This window comes from Nycticebus coucang, chromosome 18 (genome assembly GCF_027406575.1).
Source record: "Nycticebus coucang isolate mNycCou1 chromosome 18, mNycCou1.pri, whole genome shotgun sequence".
Lineage (NCBI taxonomy): Eukaryota > Metazoa > Chordata > Mammalia > Primates > Lorisidae > Nycticebus > Nycticebus coucang.
The window spans coordinates 74778708-74797433 of NC_069797.1; the positions used below are offsets into that span (position 1 = coordinate 74778708).

Here is an 18726-nt window from a genome sequence, read left to right on the forward strand (position 1 = left end):
TTTTACTTATTGGTCTCCTATTGTGAAAATGAAGATTTCTTTCTTTCTCTTTTCTCACTCTGCCCTACATAAGAACTCCTCTATTCCCACTGTGTAGTTATATCACAATTTTATTAGTTTGGTAGAGTAGTGTCTGTATTGCTGTGATTATATAAACATTATTAACAGTTTAGCCACAGAGTGGCTGTGACTATTTTTCATCTCCTGTGTAACTTATACCTAGAGTTAGTGCTCATCTTGTCCCACGTCCCGACAAAACTCTCTGTCTAATCTCTCAAGCTGTCCAGATGCACCAGGTGCTCTATCCTTTCATCTGCTTGAGGAGTTCCTTCCTGGAGCCCTCTGACCTGCTCCCATTTGGACGCTCTTCCCCAGAACATAGCCACCATTCTGGACCCTCTCTCCCCTCCCCATCACCTGGATCCCCTCTGCCTCTGTCCTGTAGAGCTCATGTCCCTGCATCTCACGTCTTCCTCTTTCCTGGGTTATTCTTTCATGTTGGTGAAGCACATCTTTCACTAGCATCCTGAAAAAGGGTGTGTTGGGGGGATAAACTTTCTGAGAGCTTTTATTCTATATCCCATAGCTCATTAGAGGTGAGCAAAGAATTTGAGGTTATGGCTCAGTGCCTGCAGCACAGTGGTTATGGTGCTGGCCACATACACTGAGGCTGGCAGGTTTAAACCTGGCTAGAGCCAGCTAACAACAATGACAACTGCAACAAAAAATAGCTGGGCGTTGTGGCAGGTGCCGCCTGTAGCTCCAGCTGCTTGGGAGGCTGGGGCAAGAGAATGGCTCGAGACCAAGAGTTGGAGGCTGCTGTGAGCTGTGACACCAGGCACTCTACCGAGAGCAACATAGTGAGACTTTGTCTCAAAAAAAAAAAAAAGAAAGAAAGAAAGAATTTAAGGTTATAAATACCTTCTAAAAGACATCTGAACACCTCCTTATGCCTTATCCTTTAGCTCCCAGTGTTGCTCTTCAGAAGTCTGACGCTATTCCGACTCCTTCCTTTGAAAGCTTACAAAAGCGGCTCTTTATCATTCACTGTGTGGGGCACTTGGTGGCTTTTTCCACTTAAAAACTTGTGTCCTCTGGTTCTGAGAAATTTCCTTAAATTATGCATGTTATTGAGGGTCTCCTTCCTTTTACATTCTCTGTTCTCTTCAGAGCACTAGTCGGACGTTAGCCCTTCCAAACAGGTGTGCAATAAACTGTGTCTGTCCTCTTCTACATATTTTCCATCTCTCTGCCTTTTTGCTCCACTTTCTGTAATATTTCAACTTTTCTTCCTATTATCCTATTGAATTTTTCATTTCTACTAGGTTTTTAATTTTTTGGGGTGGAGGACAGAGTCTCAAGCTGTCGCCCTGGGTAGAGTGCCATGGCGTCATAGCTCACAGCAACCTCCAACTCTTGGGCTCAAGCGATCCTCTTGCCTCAGATTTTCCATTTTTAACAGAGCTGGGGTCTTACTGTTTTGCTCTTGCTCAGGCTGGTCGCAAACCTGTGAGCTCAAGCAATCCACCCTCCTCGGCCTCCCAGAGTGCTAGGATTACAGGTGTGAGACCACTCCAGGCCTAGGTTTTTAATTTCTAAGAGCAATTATTTTTGTTTCCTAAATGTTTTGTGTCATTGTGTCCAGGAAATAAGATACTATCTTCCCTGATGTCTCTGAGGTCATTAATGCAGTTTTCTTCTTCCTGCATAGTTTTTAATGCTTCATTAGTATTTTTTTTTCTGTTGGTTTATTTTGTCAGTCTTTTTTATTATACACATTCTTTACACATCTGAGAATCTTTGTCTGCTCATATTTGAGAAATTTAAAGCTGCTGATTAGAACTCTTGAGTGTATAGCAAGACTTTGGGACCCTGGGCTACCCTGTGGGATGACTGGTTCTGTTGATAGACTTAATTCTAGTCTCAGATTTTCCTATCCAGGCAGGTCCAATTCCCAGAAAATCGTTTTCCTCTCACTGGACAAAGGCAGCACTCTGCAGGCAGAGAGGGGAGGCAGGCTGGAGGGTCCAGCATCCAGTGTGCCAGAACTCACTCCCTCCCTGCTTTTGGTACTAAGTCTGGCCTCAGCTGTGCTCCCAAGTCTAGAGTTTCCCTTCTCCTGTGAGTCACAGACCTGACTTCTGCCAGAGCATGGGAAGCACAGTTCAGGCTGTGCTATGGAAGTGTAGGGATCTGACTAGCTCCTGGGAAGACTTTCCAGCAGTCCTCTTCCTCTTAATTTCCCACCTTGACTTCTAGAGCCAATTTCTGAGCCTTTGAGGATATCACAGTATAAGCTGAATGGTTTTTGGCTTTCCCTTCTGCTCCTTCAGGATGCTGATTTCCTGGGTCACCGCATGTTCCTAGCTTCTAGAATTTTGCTGCTATTGCTCCTCTCCCATTCTCCCAATTCTTGTGGATTTTTGCCTTTTAAAAATGCTTTTATTATTACTTGGTGGGGTTATGAGAAAAAGCAAAAATGTAGATGTTCAATCTTCCATCTTTAGCTGGAAATCTGAGAATCAGAATTTATTCTCATAACCTCAGAAAAGCAAAACAATGCTTGCTTTGGCAGCACATATACTAAAAAACTGGAATGATAGAAGATTAGCATGGTTCCTGCTCAGGATGACACGCAAACTTGTGAAGTGTTCCTTATTTTATAACAAATGCAATCAGTGTAACCTAATTCTTTGTACCCTCAATAAATCTCAAAAAGTTAAAAAAAAATTTAAAAATTTAAAAATTAAAAAAAAATTAAAAAAGGCCAAGTATGGTGGTTCACGCCTGTAATCCTAGCACTCTGAGAGGTAGAGGTGGGTGGAATGCTTGAGCTCACAAGTTCAAGACCAGACTGAACAAAAGCAAGACCTCATTAAAAATAGAAAAACTGAGGCAAGAGGATCGTTCGAGCCTAAAAGTTGGAGGTTGCTGTGAGCTATGGCGCTTATGGCACTCTACCCAGGGTGAGAGCCTAAGACTGTCTCAGAAAAAAAATGCCTTTCACCTAAACATCTACAGATATTAGCTCATTTAACTTGGATAACCACCATAACTGGTAATGTTGGGCACCACTAATTTGTGGATGCAAAACCTGAAGCTCAGATACCCAGAGGTTCTTTGAGTGGTTATCCCTGGATAACTAGTTTTTTGCTTCCACATCTGGTTCTTCTAGGACATCACGGCCATTTCACTCTGCTCTAAAGCTGGGGCTGGGCTGCCAAGGCAGGGGCCAAGACCTTGCCACAGCTCAGGACTTTGAATCATCTCCAATAAATGTGTGAACACCCCTTATGTGACAAGAGAGGTCATGTGCACGGAGTGGCTGACAACGGCCAGGCTTCTGACCCCTCCTAGGCCCAGTCTCTTCTGCTGCAATGGGAACCCCCCTGGGGGAAGGATGACTGTTCTACAGTAGACAAGTATTTCCTTGGCTCCCTCGCCACCCAGTGTTGACCCCAGGGGTGAAAAGTATAGCTGGGGAACTAGTAGCAAATACAGGGACAAATAACATATTAAGAATGAAGAAAAAAGACAGAAATAGGTTAGTGGTTACTTAGGGCTGGGGAGGGACTTGGGGAGAAATGAGAGTGACCAGTCGATAGGTATGGGATTTCTGTTTGGGGTGATGGAGATGTTTGAAGGGTCGATAGTGATAATGACCCGTGACTTGTGTGTACACCAAAACCACTGAATTGTACACTCTAAATGGGTAAGTTGTATGGTACATAAATTACATCTCAATAAAGCTGTTATTGTAAAAAATGATCAGAAAGAAACTTCCTAATGTTAATAAGGCTGAACTACATAAGCATGAAATGGTCTCTGAGTCATCCTTCTTGCCCATTCAGAAGAATTCAGGACCTCTGATTTACCTCTCACCAAGTCTGTTTCCTCAGCGAACCAGGGAACCTTAGTAGATGTACTGTCCCAGGAGGAACTAAAAATTACTCTAGCGAGAGGACAGCATAAAGAAGGCAAATGTTGATGACAGTATTGATGAGGAGGATTACAAACAACCAACCAGAGCACTGAGTTCTGTAGAGGAAAGGCCTGAGATTAGGAATAAAAAGTAAACATAAGCAATAAACTATGGATTTCATTACTTCAAGTTCAAATTTCCCATTCTTACATTGGCTTGTTGGGATATCCAAAAAATTCCTTTTTTCTCAATAATTTTTCTTCCTTTTTAAAAAACATTCATAAAATAAGGATGATAATGATCACTTCCAAACAAATGAAAGTTCTTCATAGACTACCTGCATGGGGCTCTGAACATGGGTGTGACGAGCCTGATCATCTCAGCAGACGAGCAGCTCCTAGAACTCACGTATGAGCCTGGGGAGGTGGGCTCTAAGGCTGGCAGGACACACTGTGCCATTCCTTTGAGGAGTCTGCTGTCCCCACAAAGGAGGGCCCTGGAGCCCAGCCCCAGCCCCTCAGCCTCCCTGGGGAGCTTACCTGACCAGCCTTAGCGTGTCCTTTCGGATGTTGATCAGGCTTCTGAGAGTCTTCACAGGCTCTTGGGGAGGTGGGGCAGCATAAGGAAACTGTCAGAAACAAGGAAAAGGCAGAGTGTATACAAAGACCCATAACTGTGGCTTTATAATTGACAAAGAACAGCCCTGTGAGGTGAGTTGGGAAGGTGCCATGCTCCTAAATGAGGAAACGGAAAGTCTCACTTTCAAATTGAGCAACTTAACTTGCTCAAGTTCTCAGCTAGTGCAAAAACTGGGATTCAGTTTGAGCACGTAGCTCAGTGAGTAGGATGCCAGCCACATACACCGGCCCTGGCCTGCTAAAAAGCAATGACAACTACAACAAAAAAAGACAGGCATTGTTGAGAGCGCCTATAGTCCCAGCTTTTCAAGAGGCTGAGGCAAGAGAATCACTTAAACCCAAGAGTTTGAGGTTGCTGTGAGCTGTGACACTGCAAAGGGCAACATACTGAAACTCTGTCTCAAAAAAAAAAAAGAGCCAGATTGATCTGTTTTTTTCTATTATATGAAGATTATTTGGGTTGGTGTTCAAACTTGGAGAAGTAATCAAAAACTACCGAAGTTCCAAATACCAAGGATACAATGTGTCCTGAGTTAATCACAAAAGGCTTTTCCCTCTGACCTTAGACAACAGGGAGCCAGACCTGCAAGCCCTTTCCTTCAGAGAAGCCATATGGTATCCTAGGAATTTAGGGACTGCAAATAAAATAGAACCCTGTCTGTGTACAGAGCTGAAGCTTGTAAACAGTGAAGAACAAATTTCCCCTGCAGCTGATCATATAAAGGAGAGTTCTTTAACATGTGAGCTGGGAGTTATTTTGGGGGTCATCAGAGGTTTATGGCTTTCTTTGCCATTTCTGAACAATACATTTGCTTTTTCTCCATTTAGATCTTCGGATTTAGAGTTCTGAGATGATGATAATGAACAGACAAAGAATGTGAAGTAATAAAAAATCTCATTGGGAATTGCTTTCAGAAGATCAAGAATGATTTAAAATGTTCCCAGTATCTTATAATGTTATTGGGGCAATAAAATTTTTTTGCATGTAATTCCTAGAAAACCTATTGGTCTTAGCTCAAAAAGAGTCTACACTGCTGTGTGGGTATCAGAAGACAGGACACCCACGCTACAATCTAATTGTACCTTTGCAGATTTTTGCTGAATGTGGTTATTTTACTTGGGGAACAATTTAACTATGGTATATTTAATTCTTGTATTCAGTATGATTGCTGATTTCACATGTATGAATGTGACTCTTAAAAAAAAAAAACATCCAGGGCGGCACCTGTGGCTCAGTGAGTAGGGTGTCAGCCCTATATACCAAGGGTGGTGGGTTCAAACTCAGCCCCGGCCAAACTGCAACAAAAAAAATAGCTGGGTGTTGTGGCGGGCACCTGTAGTCCCAGCTGCTCGGGAGGCTGAGAATCACCTAAGCCAAAGAGCTGGAGGTTGCTGTGAGTCCTGTGATGTAATGGCACTCTTCGACAGGGCGAAAAAGTGAGACTCTGTTTCTACCAAAAAAAAAAAAATCCATTCTAAATTATTCTTATTTAGATTACCTACTTTGTGGGTATTAAACAGCAATAGTTTATTTTTTCTATTGGTACATTAAACATATATTCTTTTCAAAATGATATTATAGTTGCTTTTTCTAATTACAAAGGAATATATGTTTAAGAGAAAACTTGAAAAATACAAAAATGTATGAATCCAGCCATAATTACAACACTCAGCAATACCAAAGTTAACACTGCAGAATGTAGTCTTTTCCAGACAGCAAGGAATGAATCAATCTATCTATCATCTCTGTGTCTATGCACTATTCCAAACTGTACACACTATTTTATAGTCTCTTTTTACTTAGATGTGGTAAACACTTTTTTTTTTTTTTTATTGTTGGGGATTCATTGAGGATACAAAAGTAAACATTTTTAAAGTCTATAATTTTGACAACATGTAGAGATAACAGTGTACCTTATTTAGTCAATTCTGTATTGTTCAATGTTTTAAGTTGGTTTTGCTTTCTCTGCTGATATAAATGTAGTGAACATAATTGTCCCTGCATTTCTGCATGCTTGTTTGATTATTTCCTGAGGACAAATGCCTAGAAGTGGAATTACTGGATCAAAGACTAGCATATTTTTAAGACTTTTAAAAATACTTTGCCAAATTATTCTCCACAAAGCTGACTCCAACTTTGCCCTCCTGCAAGCAGTGCCTCAGGAGGCCTTGAAGTAGCAAAACTGAAGTTCTCGTTCAGATCCCATCTGGGGCCTATTTCTCCCCCACTCCACTTTCCTAGGCTGTCCTACTAAAGGAATTTAAAACAATTTAAAAATAAGCTTAAGCAAAATGTAATTAGGCAGGAAAATCCGACACAAATCTAAATCTATTCTAAAGCCAAAATAAATGACTTTGGGATTAAAATTTTTTTCTGGAGTAGCAAAGTTAATTATTTTCAGTTGTATAGATATTTGGGAGTTACCCATAATTCCCACCTGCATTAAAAAAACAAAAAAGATGGGTTCTTTCTCTCACTCTTTACCCTTTCCTCTCAAAAGAACAACAAGAGTTAAGAAAGGAAAAAAAAAAAAACTTAGCACTCTGCATCCTTTGCCTTGAATACTATATTTGATGATAACTTCGGCAATGAGGCACAAGTTACTCAGCTCTCAAGGACAGGTATCAATGAGACCAACTGTTAATAAATTCACTCCTACATTTTAGGCTCTCCCTACACGCACACACAGAAAAGAATACAATTGAAACCTGTTCAGGAGAACACAATCTTGCTCAGGGGTAAGTTTCTGTCTTGGTGGCCTTTCGTTCACACAATCAAGTCTATATGCAATGCTCAGTGCTAGGTACTAGGAAAAACTCAAAATAGCAAAGGTTCTGTTCCTTTAGGAAACTACATTGTAAGGCAGATGACAAGAGTCACACAAATAACTATAATATTATATAGAGAGAAATGCCACAAAAAAGGTAAAAATTGGGTGATGCCTGAGGCCCAGTGGGGAGGGCACCGGACCCATATACCAAGAGTGTTGGGTTCGAACCTGACCCCAGCCAAATTGCAACAAAAAATAGCCAGGCATTGTGGCCGGCGCCTGTAGTCCCAGCTACTCTGGAGGCTGAGGCAACAGAATCACCTAAGCCCAAGAGCTGAAGGTTGCTGTGAGCTGTGACGCCACATCACTCTACCGAGGGCGACAAAGTGAGACTCTGTCTCAAAAAAAAAAAAAAAAGGTAAAAATTAAGGAAGTGATCACTTATGGCTGGGATAACCTGGAGGGCTTCATGGAGAAAGTGGTACGTGTATTTAATGTGGCATCTTATACAGATATTCTTCAAGTACCTGTACATCTTGAAGGATAAATGTTATTTGTAAATTCAGAGATAACAAAGAAGCTAGAAGAAACAGCAGGATCAGAGACAAATTAAAGAAAATATTCTTTTTGCTTTTAGAGTTGTCTCCCCTTCCTCTCTGAACCAATTTACCCAACTATTACCCTCTAAGCTTTGTAGTGATCTTGTATAAACTTACCACTGACTGTTTACCACGTGCCAGACACTATTCTAAGTCCTTTACAAACATTATCTCATTTAATCATTGAAACAATCCTGTGACATTGCTGGTACCATTTTTGTAGATAAGGAAACGGAGGTAATAAAGAGGTTCAATAACTTCCCCAGAGTCCACCAAGTTTTAAGGAGCAGAATTGAGTTTTGAACACATTCTACCTCCAGCTTTCCCTAAGATGTTGCTTCTTAATCTAGAGATGAGGTTTCCAAGGATAAATAGGAACAGTTTATTTAAAAGATATTAAATGTATTTATTTGCTCATTCTTTTTGTTGTTGTCGATTTTTTTGGAGACAAGAGTCTCCCTCTGATGCTCTGGGTAAAGTGCTGTGACGTCATACCTCACAGCAGCCTCAAACTCTTAGGCTCAAATTATCCTCCTACCTCAGCCTCTCAAGTAGCTGAGCCTACAGGCATCTGCCACAATACCTGGCTAGTTTTTCTCTTTTTAGTAGAGATGGGATCTCACCCTTGCTCAGGCTGGTCTCAGATTCCTGACCTCAGGAGATCCACCCGCCTTGGCCTCGCAGAGTGCTAGGATTATAGGCATGAGCCACTACACCCAGCCCCACTCTTTTTCTAATCAGACACTGATAAACATTTTTTGCTTAGCTACACTATCTCCTTAAGATCTGCACCATTACTGAATTATATTTAAGACAAAAGATGTATCTTATTTCAATTTAAACCCAGATATTTCACTCATATGCTAAAATTTAAGAGTGAAATGAAAGTGAACTATTTCTTCTTGGGACTAAGGAAGATGGGCTCAGGACAGATTCAGGTCCAGGCACTTCCCTGAAGTAATCACCGCTCCGTCCATGGTGCTCACCATCAGTAATTACTTTCTCAGTTCACATCCACTGAGTTCTTACTTTCTTTCCTTGGGTCTTGAAAGTGTGATTTTCTCAGCCCTAGGCCTACTGAGCGAGGGAATGGATGGTGAAGAAGAGACAGAGTCTCTCCTCTTCGAGGCAAACACCCCAGCATGCCTGGGCCAGTCAACGGGCAGAGGCACCCTTTTCTTATACACAAGACAGCCAGGTGGGTCCACGGGCAGATGGAGACTGAGGAGCCTCTGACTTCTTGCCTCTAACTCTGAGTGCCTCTCTGTTTCTCAGGAGTCGCTCTAGAATAAATAAACCACAACGGCCTTATGAGGGATAATTAATGCAGCTTTTAGAATTCTGTTTCACTTTTCATAATGAAAATAATCTTCAGGGCGGCGCCTGTGGCTCAGCGAGTAGGGTGCCGGCCCCACATGCCAAGGGTGGCGGGTTCAAACCCAGCCCTGGTCAAACTGCAACAACAAAAAAAAATAGCCGGGCGTTGTGGCGGGCGCCTGTAGTCCCAGCTACTAGGGAGGCTGAGGCAAGAGAATCGCGGAAGCCCAGGAGTTAGAGGTTGCTGTGAGCCGTGTGACGCCACGGCACTCTACCCGAGGGCGGTACAGTGAGACTCTGTCTCTACAAAAAAAAAAAAAAAAAAGAAAATAATCTTCAGCTGAAGACTAAAGAACAAAGAATGAAATTGGTCTGCTCAGGGATTTATGAGCCAAACCTTATGGGTGAGCACCTTTACAACAGAGAAGCCACAGGTCCCCCTAATCTGTGCATATAACCAGAATATTCTCCCAAAAGAAAGCCCTTGTAACGGGATAAAATTTGAGTAACTTGCAATGATAGCTTGGCATATTATGAAAAATAGAATGTAGAACAAAAATGTTTAACTATGTGCCAACATCATGGTAGGCTCTTTAGATATATTCTTTTTCCCCACATTTTACTTGATTTTTAAAAAGTGTGGTAAAATACACAGAACATGCAATTTACCATCTTAACCATTTTCAGGTGTACAGTGGCACTAAGTAACATTCACATTGACATTACTGTATTATCATCACCACCATCTCACTCCAGTTTAGATATATTCTTTGCCTCATAGAGACTCTGGTGTCTAGGCCAGAGGGTAGTGGTGCGATCATGGCTAACTGTGACCTCAAACTCCTGGCCTCAAGCAATCCTCTTGCCTCACTCTTCCAAGTAGCTAGAACTACAGGTTCATGTCACCATACCTGGCTAATTGAAAACTATTTTTTTGTAGACCCAGGGTTTTACTGTGTTGCCCCAGGCTAGTCTCAAACTCCTAGGTTCACGTGATCCTCCTGCCTTGGCCTTCTAAAGTCCTAGGATTGGAAGTGTGAGTGACTGTGCCTGGCCTTTGGATATACTCTTATTTCATATCCTCATCATGAACAATGTGTCTGCCACTCCTACCAGACTGTAAGCTCCAAGAGGACAGTCTGAACGTGTGGGCAACTAAAAAATGTGGTGGCTGGGCTCGGTGCTTGTGGCTCAGTGGCTAGGGCACCACACACCTACAGCGGAGCTAGTGAGTTTGAACCCAGCCCGGGCCTGTCAAACAATAATGACAACTACAACAAAAAATGGCTGGGCATTGTGGCAGGCACACGTGGGAGGCTAAGGCAAGAGAATCACTTAAGCCCAAGAGTTTGAGGTTGCTGTAAGCTGTGACAGCACGGCACTCTATCAAGGGCGACATAATGAGACTCTGCCTCAAAAAACAAAAAATGCAGTGGCTCCCACTGTTCTGTGTGTCTATATATGTACAAAGCAGTGGTGCATCCTGGGTTTGGTTTTTTACCTTTCTGATTTCAAATATCCTGTTCAACTGCCCCATGGCTGCACTCATTTTTGTTGCTAAAGATTTGGTCACAGTGCCTGTGGCTCAGTCGGTAAGGCGCCGGCCCCATATACCGAGGGTAGCGGGTTCAAACTCGGCCCCGGCCAAACTGCAACCAAAAAATAGCTGGGCGTTGTGGCGGGCACCTGTAGTCCCAGCTACTCGGGAGGCTGAGGCAAGAGAATCGCTTAAGCCCAGGAGTTGGAGGTTGCTGTGAGCTGTGTGAGGCCACGGCACTCTACCGAGGGCCATAAAGTGAGACTCTGTCTCTACAAAAAAAAAAAAAAATCGTTTTAAAAAGTACATAATTTGCCCTCATTTGCTGTTAGATGTAGGCCTGATCATCAAACTGAAGGACATATTGCATAAATAAATGAAAACTATGATACTCTATTAATTCTCAGATAAAGTTCTGCTGTTGTATACATCCATCGGGTGTGTGCGTATGTTTTCTTTTTTGGACTATTTTATATTAGTCATTATGCTCTGGCTTTTAGTCCACTTACCCAATATTTCCTTGGAAGATAGGTCAGCATTATTAAAGATAATTAACAACGTGGGCAACTCTAGAAATGCTGGCAGGTCTCAAGAGAAGGCACTAAGAAGGTATGTGACATTTTTCTGTGATCACACAGAGGAGCAGTCACAGTGTCTACGTTTGCTTTTCTGTCCACTATTTAGCTGGTTAACCTCTAACTCAGTGATACTCAGTCTCAATGGGGCCAAGAATAACATGGGGGTGCTTTTAAAAACTGTAGATTCTGGGGCCCTGCTGCTAGAATACTGATTCAGCTGGTTTGGGGTAGGGATAGGAATCTGCATTTTTTTTCCTTTTATTGAGACAGAGTCTCACTGTCACCTTGGACAGAGTGCCCTTGCTCAGGCTGGTCTAGAACTCCTGAGTTCAAACAATCCACCTGCACTGGCCTCCCAGAGTGCTGGGATTACAGGGTAAACTACCACACCTGGCCTAGGAATCTGTATTTTAATAAATATCCCATCTGATACAGGTGGGTCAGAGACTATACTGAAAGAAAAAGGGTTGTTATTCTGCACTTAATAATGTTTCATAATATCCCAAAATAAATTTACATAAAGTTCCTTTTAAAACATTAAAAAATGGGTCAGCATAGTGGCTCACACCTATAATCCCTGCACTCTGGGAGGTCAAGGAAGGTGGATTGCCTGAGCTCAGGAGTTTAAGACCAGCCTGAGCAAGAGCAAGACCTGGTCTCTCTATTAAAAATAGAAAAAACCCAGCTGGGTGTTGACGTGGGCGCCTTGTGAGGCTGAGGCATGAAGATTGCTTGAGCCCAAGAGTTTGAGGTTGCTGTGAGCTATGATACCACAGCCCTCTACCCAGGGCACCAGAGTGAGACTTTGTCTCAAAAAAAAGAAAAGAAAGAAAATTTAAAAAATGTCTTCTCAGTTAAAAAAGTAATACATGTGGGCGGCACCTGTGGCTCAAGGAGTAGGGCGCCGGTCCCATATGCCGGAGGTGGCGGGTTCAAAAAAAAAAAGGTAATACATGTCTCTTATGGAAAAGTCCCCTTGTAACAGAACTAGAACTAGAGAAGGTAGGAAAGTAAAAATTGCCCTTAGTCTTATCCTAAGCACGTTATAACATAGATATACATTTTTAATTTAATTTTTAATATTTTTGCAAAAATGGGGTCATACTCTGCATACTGTTTTGTTCTCCTTCCTTCTCTTCCACTTAATAATGCATCTGTCCTATGAGCTGAACTTCATTATTTTTAAAAACTTTTTGTTACCCTTACCCCAACTACTACTTTTAGCATCCACGGCTGGGGAGTTTGCCTCCTGGTGGCTTTCTGTTCCCATCATTCCATCTACATTTATTAACTGGAATTCTACTGCAGGGAGGGGCTGTCCCTTTTCCTTCACTCATTTATTCAATTGTTTTCTTTATAAATCATGTACCATTTATTTCTATAACTTATATTCATTTTTTATTTAAGCAAAAACAAAAAAACCCTGAAAGGGCAAAAAATCTGCTTCTAAAGAGAAAGGAAATCATTTTAGATAATCTATAACTTAAAAGAGAAAAGTGCTCATTTCATACATCGGATAGACATAATATTTGTGCTAAAGAACCAAACAATAGTTACTATGGAGACCAATGTATGGAATCATGTCAGTAACTTATTTATGGCACTACATAAACCCTTTCTTTGATAGATTTTAAGGCCTTTATGTTTGAGTTCTGGCTCTTTTTTTTTTTTGATGGCTGGTTACTTTCTCAGCTTTCTCTACTTCCCCTCTTCTCAGATAGGTAACAAGTCCCTGGCTTACCATTGGATATTTTTAGGCTGGCCTTGCTTTAGAACATTTTCTTATAACAGCATCAGGGGAGAACAGTTTAGTCTCTGCCTGAATGCTGCAAGGTGAATACAGATTTGCCTATTTAACCAGCCGCAGCCCGTGACGGACTGTGTTGTAGGCACTGCAGACCAGACGACAATGGACAATGACCTATACCAACTACGATAAAACCTCTATTCACTAATTCTCCACTAATGGGAGGCAACCACCAGTTTACAAAGACTAGTCATAACAAAGCTGACAAGATGCAATACATTCTTTTTCCTCAAATCAAAGATGTGAGGACCAAGAGTGTGTCACAGATGATCTTGAACACAAAAATGCCTTGTGTTCAGATTTCACTAGTAAAGAAATCAATCCAAGAGAGCTACCTGTTTATTTATTTACTTTAGACACAGGGTCTCACTCTGTCATCCAGGCTGGTGTGCAGTGGCACCATCATAGTGGTAACCTCTAATTCCTGGGTTCAAGTGATCCCACCTCAGCTTCCCTACTAGCTGGGACTATAGGAATGCATCACCATACTTGGTTAATTTAAAAAAAAATTTTTTTAGAGTTGGGGTCTTGCTATATTGCCTAGGCTGGTCTCTAACTCCCAGTCTCAAATGATGCTCCCACTCTGACCTCTCAAAGTGCCAGGATTATAGGCACAAGCCATGGTACCTCACCAGCAGTCTGTTTGTAGTGTGTTCACACGTCTGCTAGGTCTTGTGGTAGGAAGTCATGACTGTATGACATCAGACCTAATATTGACCCTTTCCAAATATTTAATTAAGCAATTAATTAACAACTGCCCAATTAACCAATTCCCTCTGTTCCCCCTAACAGATAAGAAGAGTAGGAAAACCCACCTCAGAGTAAAGCACACATCATATGATTGACAGATCTTGCTAATGACCATCACAGACCCATTTTTTTTTTCTCCATATGGTTTAAGCCCTGACTCATCCTTTGTGAACATGGAGACAAGCCAATGTGCTCAGTAGCACTCCAACATGATATGCATCCACGTGGCTATGTGAACTGCTTACTTATATGACAAACAAAATCTACTCTGCTTCTAGGCCCCCTCAAAAGGGAAGCCTCCCTTCCCATCAGACTAAAACATTCAAGGGCGGTGCCTGTGGCTCAAAGGGGTAGGGCGCCAGCCCCATATGCCAGAGGTGGCAAGTTCAAGCCTAGCCCCGGCCAAAAACTGCAGACTAAAACATTCTACTTAATCATACTGTGTTTTAGGCTGGGCAGGGTGGCTCATGCCTATAATCCTAGAACTCTGAATGGCTGAGGCAGGTGGATTGCTTGAGCTCAAAAGTTGGAGACCAGCCAACAGCCAAAAAAACTAGCTGAGCATCATGGCAGATGCTGTAGTCCCAGCTACTTGGGAGGCTAAGGCAAGACAATTGTTTAAGCCTAAGAGTTTGAGATTGCTGTGAGCTGATGCCATGGCACTCTACCAGGGTGACCTAGTGAGACTCTGTCTCAACAAAAACAACAAAAAAATCATCCTGTACTTCTAGGGTGGTGCCTGCAGCTCAGTGGGTAGGGTGCTGGCCCCATATACCGAGGGTGGTGGGTTCAAAACCGGCCCTGGCCAAACTGCAACAAAAAATAGCCAGGCGTTGTGGTGGGCGCCTTTAGTCCAGCTACTTGGGAGCCTGAGGCAGAAGAATTGCCTAAGCCCAGGAGTTGGAGGTTGCTGTGAGCTGTAACGCCGTGGCACTCTACCGAGGGCAATAAAATAAGACTCTTGCTCTATTAATTAAAAAAAAAAAAAAGAAATCATCCTGTGCTTCTAAAATAAAACTACCTTTCTGAAGATGAGCTGTTTTTAGGTGCAAAGGATTTTGCCTAACACCAGCTAATTAAGTAGAGTTAAAAAGGATAGGGTGTACTTTTAGCAAAGCAGATATAGTCATCTTTTCCCTCCAGTGAATTGGTAAATAATGACTAATGGTCAGCGACTACTCCTTTTGGACAAGCGACCCATTCTCAATGCCTCACTTCCTGATTTCATCTGGTCTGAAGACTCGGCTCACAAATAAGACACTATTAATACTTTGAAGCAAGACATTTTGAGATGCCTTGACACTGTATGTGAAGAATATGCTCAGAGAGGTAAGCACTAGTATCAGCCAAAATAGGTATTTAAAAATATGCAACCTGGGCGGTGCCTATGGCTCAAGGAGTAGGGCGCCGGTCCCATACGCCAGAGGTGGCAGGTTCAAACCTAGCCCTAGGCAAAAAAAAACCACACACAAAAATAAATAATAAAAAATAAAAATAAAAAAATATGCAACCTATATATTTTTTCCAAAGAAGGATGTGGATGTTCTAATGCCACCAAGTATTAGTTTTCCAGATTTTTAAAATTTTATTTTATTTTATTTATTTATTTTTTTTTTTTGTAGAGACAGAGTCTCACTTTATGGCCCTCGGTAGAGTGCTGTGGCCTCACACAGCTCATAGCAACCTCCAACTCCTGGGCTTAAGCCATTCTCTTGCCTCAGCCTCCCGAGCAGCTGGGACCACAGGCGCCCGCCACAACGACCGGCTATTTTTTGTTGCAGTTCAGCCGGGGCCGGGTCTGAACCCGCCATCCTCGGTATATGGGGCCGGTGCCCTACCCACTGAGCCACAGGCGCCGCCCTATTTATTTTTTTTTTTGTAGAGACAGAGTCTCACTGTACGGCCCTCGGGTAGAGTGCCGTGGCGTCACACGGCTCACAGCAACCTCTAACTCTTGGGCTTACGCGATTCTCTTGCCTCAGCCTCCCGAGCAGCTGGGACTACAGGCGCCCGCCACAACGCCCGGCTATTTTTCTGTTGCAGCTTGGCCAGGGCTGGGTCTGAACCCGCCACCCTCGGCATATGGGGCCAGCGACACAGAGTCTCATTTTGTTACCCTTGGTAGAGTGCCGTTGTGTCAAAGCTCACAGTAACCCCCAACTCTTCGGCTCAAGCAATTCTCTTGCCTCAGCTTCCTGAGTAGCTGGGACTACAAGTGCCTGCCACAACACCTGGCTATTTTTAGAGACGAGGTCTCACTCTGGCTCAGACTGGTCTCAAACCTGTGAGCTCAGATAATTCACCTGCCTCAGCCTCCCATGGTGCTAGGATTATAGGCAGGAGCCACTGTTTATTTTAGGAGACAGAGTTTTACTTTGTTGGCCTTGGAAGAGCGCAGTGGAGCCCTAGCTCACAGCAACTTCAAACTCTTGGGTTCAAGTGATTCTCTTGCCTCAGCCTAGCTGGGATTCCAGGTACCCCCACAATGCCCAGCTATTTTTAGAGATGGGTCTCACTCTTGCTCAGGCTGTTCTTGAACTGCTGAGCTCAAGCAATCCACCTGCCTCGGCCTCCCAAAGTTCTAGGATTACAGTGTGAGCCACCTCGCCCAGCCTTTTTCCAGATATTTTAAAACAGAGGCATTTTTGATAAGCCAATTACAAAAACAGACGACAGGACCAAATCTTCCCCATTCCACATTTCAAAAACAAAAAAATAAGGCTGGGTATAGTGGCTCACATTTGTAATCCTAGCACTCCGAGGCGGGTGGATTGTTTAAACTGAGGAGTTCCAGACCAGCCTCAGCAAGGGCAAGATCCTGTCTCTACTAAAAATAGAAAAACTAGCTGGGTGTTGTAGCGGGCACCTGTAGTCCCAGCTGATCAGGAGGCTGAGGCAAGAGGATCACTTGGGCCCAAGAGTTTGAGGTTGCTGTGATGACATGGCACTCTCCCAGAGTGACAGAGTGAGACTCTGTCTCAAAAAAAAAAAAATATATATATATATATAAAATATTAATATATGGACTGTACAACTACCTATGTAATATGCAAAATTAATTACAAAAGTAGTCAAAGTCTCCTCTCATACTCCTGGAGGGAAAATACACTCTGAAGTGTACTAGGCTATAAATCTCAGCGCTGGCTTGAGGAAAAGAATAACAGTAGGAAATACAGATAGTTACATTTATAAGCCAATCAAATACAGAATTCAAAGCCCTGGCAAGGGCTGGTTACTTTGGTTAGGCTGCATATTTGCAGACATGGGCCCAAGAAGAAAGCCATTAATCAGTAACCCTGCTAGGATTTTATTTTCTTTAGCTAATGCTGAGTTATAGAAGCACTGTATAATTAGAACAAAATAGCATAACATAAAAATCCACAGCATATACGTATGTCTGATCATTTTAATTTCTAAATAAGCCTGGATCACTGTCTGTTTACACATAAAAAATGTGTGGAAACCCCAATAGAAAAACGTATCCTGTAGCTCATTTAACAAGGCAGCATTTGCTTTAGTTTGCCCTGCTAAGCTTCCAAAAGTCTTGAGAGCTCTTGTTTTTCTGAATCCTATCCCCTCCCACCAATAGCAGTGGGTAGCCAAGATTATATAAACTTGTTTGAACTACTTTTTCTGGCTTTTATGAAAGTCTAAGCTCATTTAAATACTGCTATACGGCGGCGCCTGTGGCTCAGTGAGTGGAGCACTGGCCCCATATGCTGAGGGTGGCGGGTTCAGGCTCAGCCCTGGCCAAACTGCAACAAAAAAATAGCCAGGCGTTGTGGCAGGTGCCTGTAGTCCCAGCTACTTGGGAGGCTAAGGCAGGAGAATCATCTAAGCCCAAGAGCTGGAGGTTGCTGTGAGCTGTGACATCATAGCACTCTACCGAGGGCGGCAAAGTGAGACTCTGTCTCTACAAAAATAAAAAAATAAAATAATAATAAATAAATAAATAAATAAATACTGCATATAATGAAATCGTGTGGCTAGAACTGTAAGTTGTAGAAGATGGTGAACCTCAGAGACAAAACACAAATGTCCACACTGTGTTATGCAGAGTCCACTCCAAGGGTAAGTTATGCCACTGGCTTCCCTTTCATCCTGTGCCTTGCACCCTCTTACCTGAGATGTCTGCATCTCTCCATCCCATCACCCATTGCTCCTCAGTCCCTCCTTGTAAATCTCCACCCATGAGCCACATCCTTCAAAATCTCCAATTTTCCCTGCTCTCTGCACCCTCTTCTCTATGGGACTTCCTCTTTTTACTGATTTCCTATATGACATTAAGACCCCTGATTATCTCTCAAGATTTGTCAGAGGTGATTTTAGTCCCTCAAGAAGAAATAGGTGTCTTAGCATTAACCACAAGCTTTCTGCAACCAAAAATTGCCCCAAGTTTTAACAAGGTGCAAGGCAAAGATGGTTCAATGTATCTCCTAATATCATTAGTCTGGCTTCCAAGTTTACAACTTTCAGCCTGGCCATAAATATAAAGATTCTTTTATGCTGGTTAATAATCTGTAAAGAAAGCACAGCTCCATAATTATGTGGGAAGTCAAAAGTTCAGCAAGAGGATTTAGTGACTGGCTTCTAACAAGTACATTATGGGGAGGAGAAGATTTATAGTAGATAAGTCTGCACCACCCTGACCAAGTGACTGAGGTTGCCATCCCAGTAGTAAGTCACGTGCTATCACTACCCCCAATATGGTATGAGAAGGGCACTGACCCTGTGGTATTCGTCCCCCAGATCCATAATGCTGATCTTGTGAAGTTTCAGAAGAAAACACTGAACAAACCTAAATCAA

General features: G+C 42.6%; 1 protein-coding gene and 1 pseudogene across 1 annotated transcript in view; one reads left to right on the plus strand and one right to left on the minus strand.

The window, feature by feature from the left end:
• RNF157 (ring finger protein 157) overlaps window positions 1-18726 on the minus strand; it is a 104710-nt gene that overhangs the window by 26320 nt on the left and 59664 nt on the right. The window contains exon 3 of the mRNA XM_053569337.1: window positions 4462-4550. Within this exon, the coding sequence (XP_053425312.1) occupies window positions 4462-4550 (89 nt within the window). The remainder of the gene's footprint in view (window positions 1-4461; window positions 4551-18726) is intronic.
• On the plus strand, window positions 2564-2663 carry LOC128571389 (uncharacterized; annotated as a pseudogene).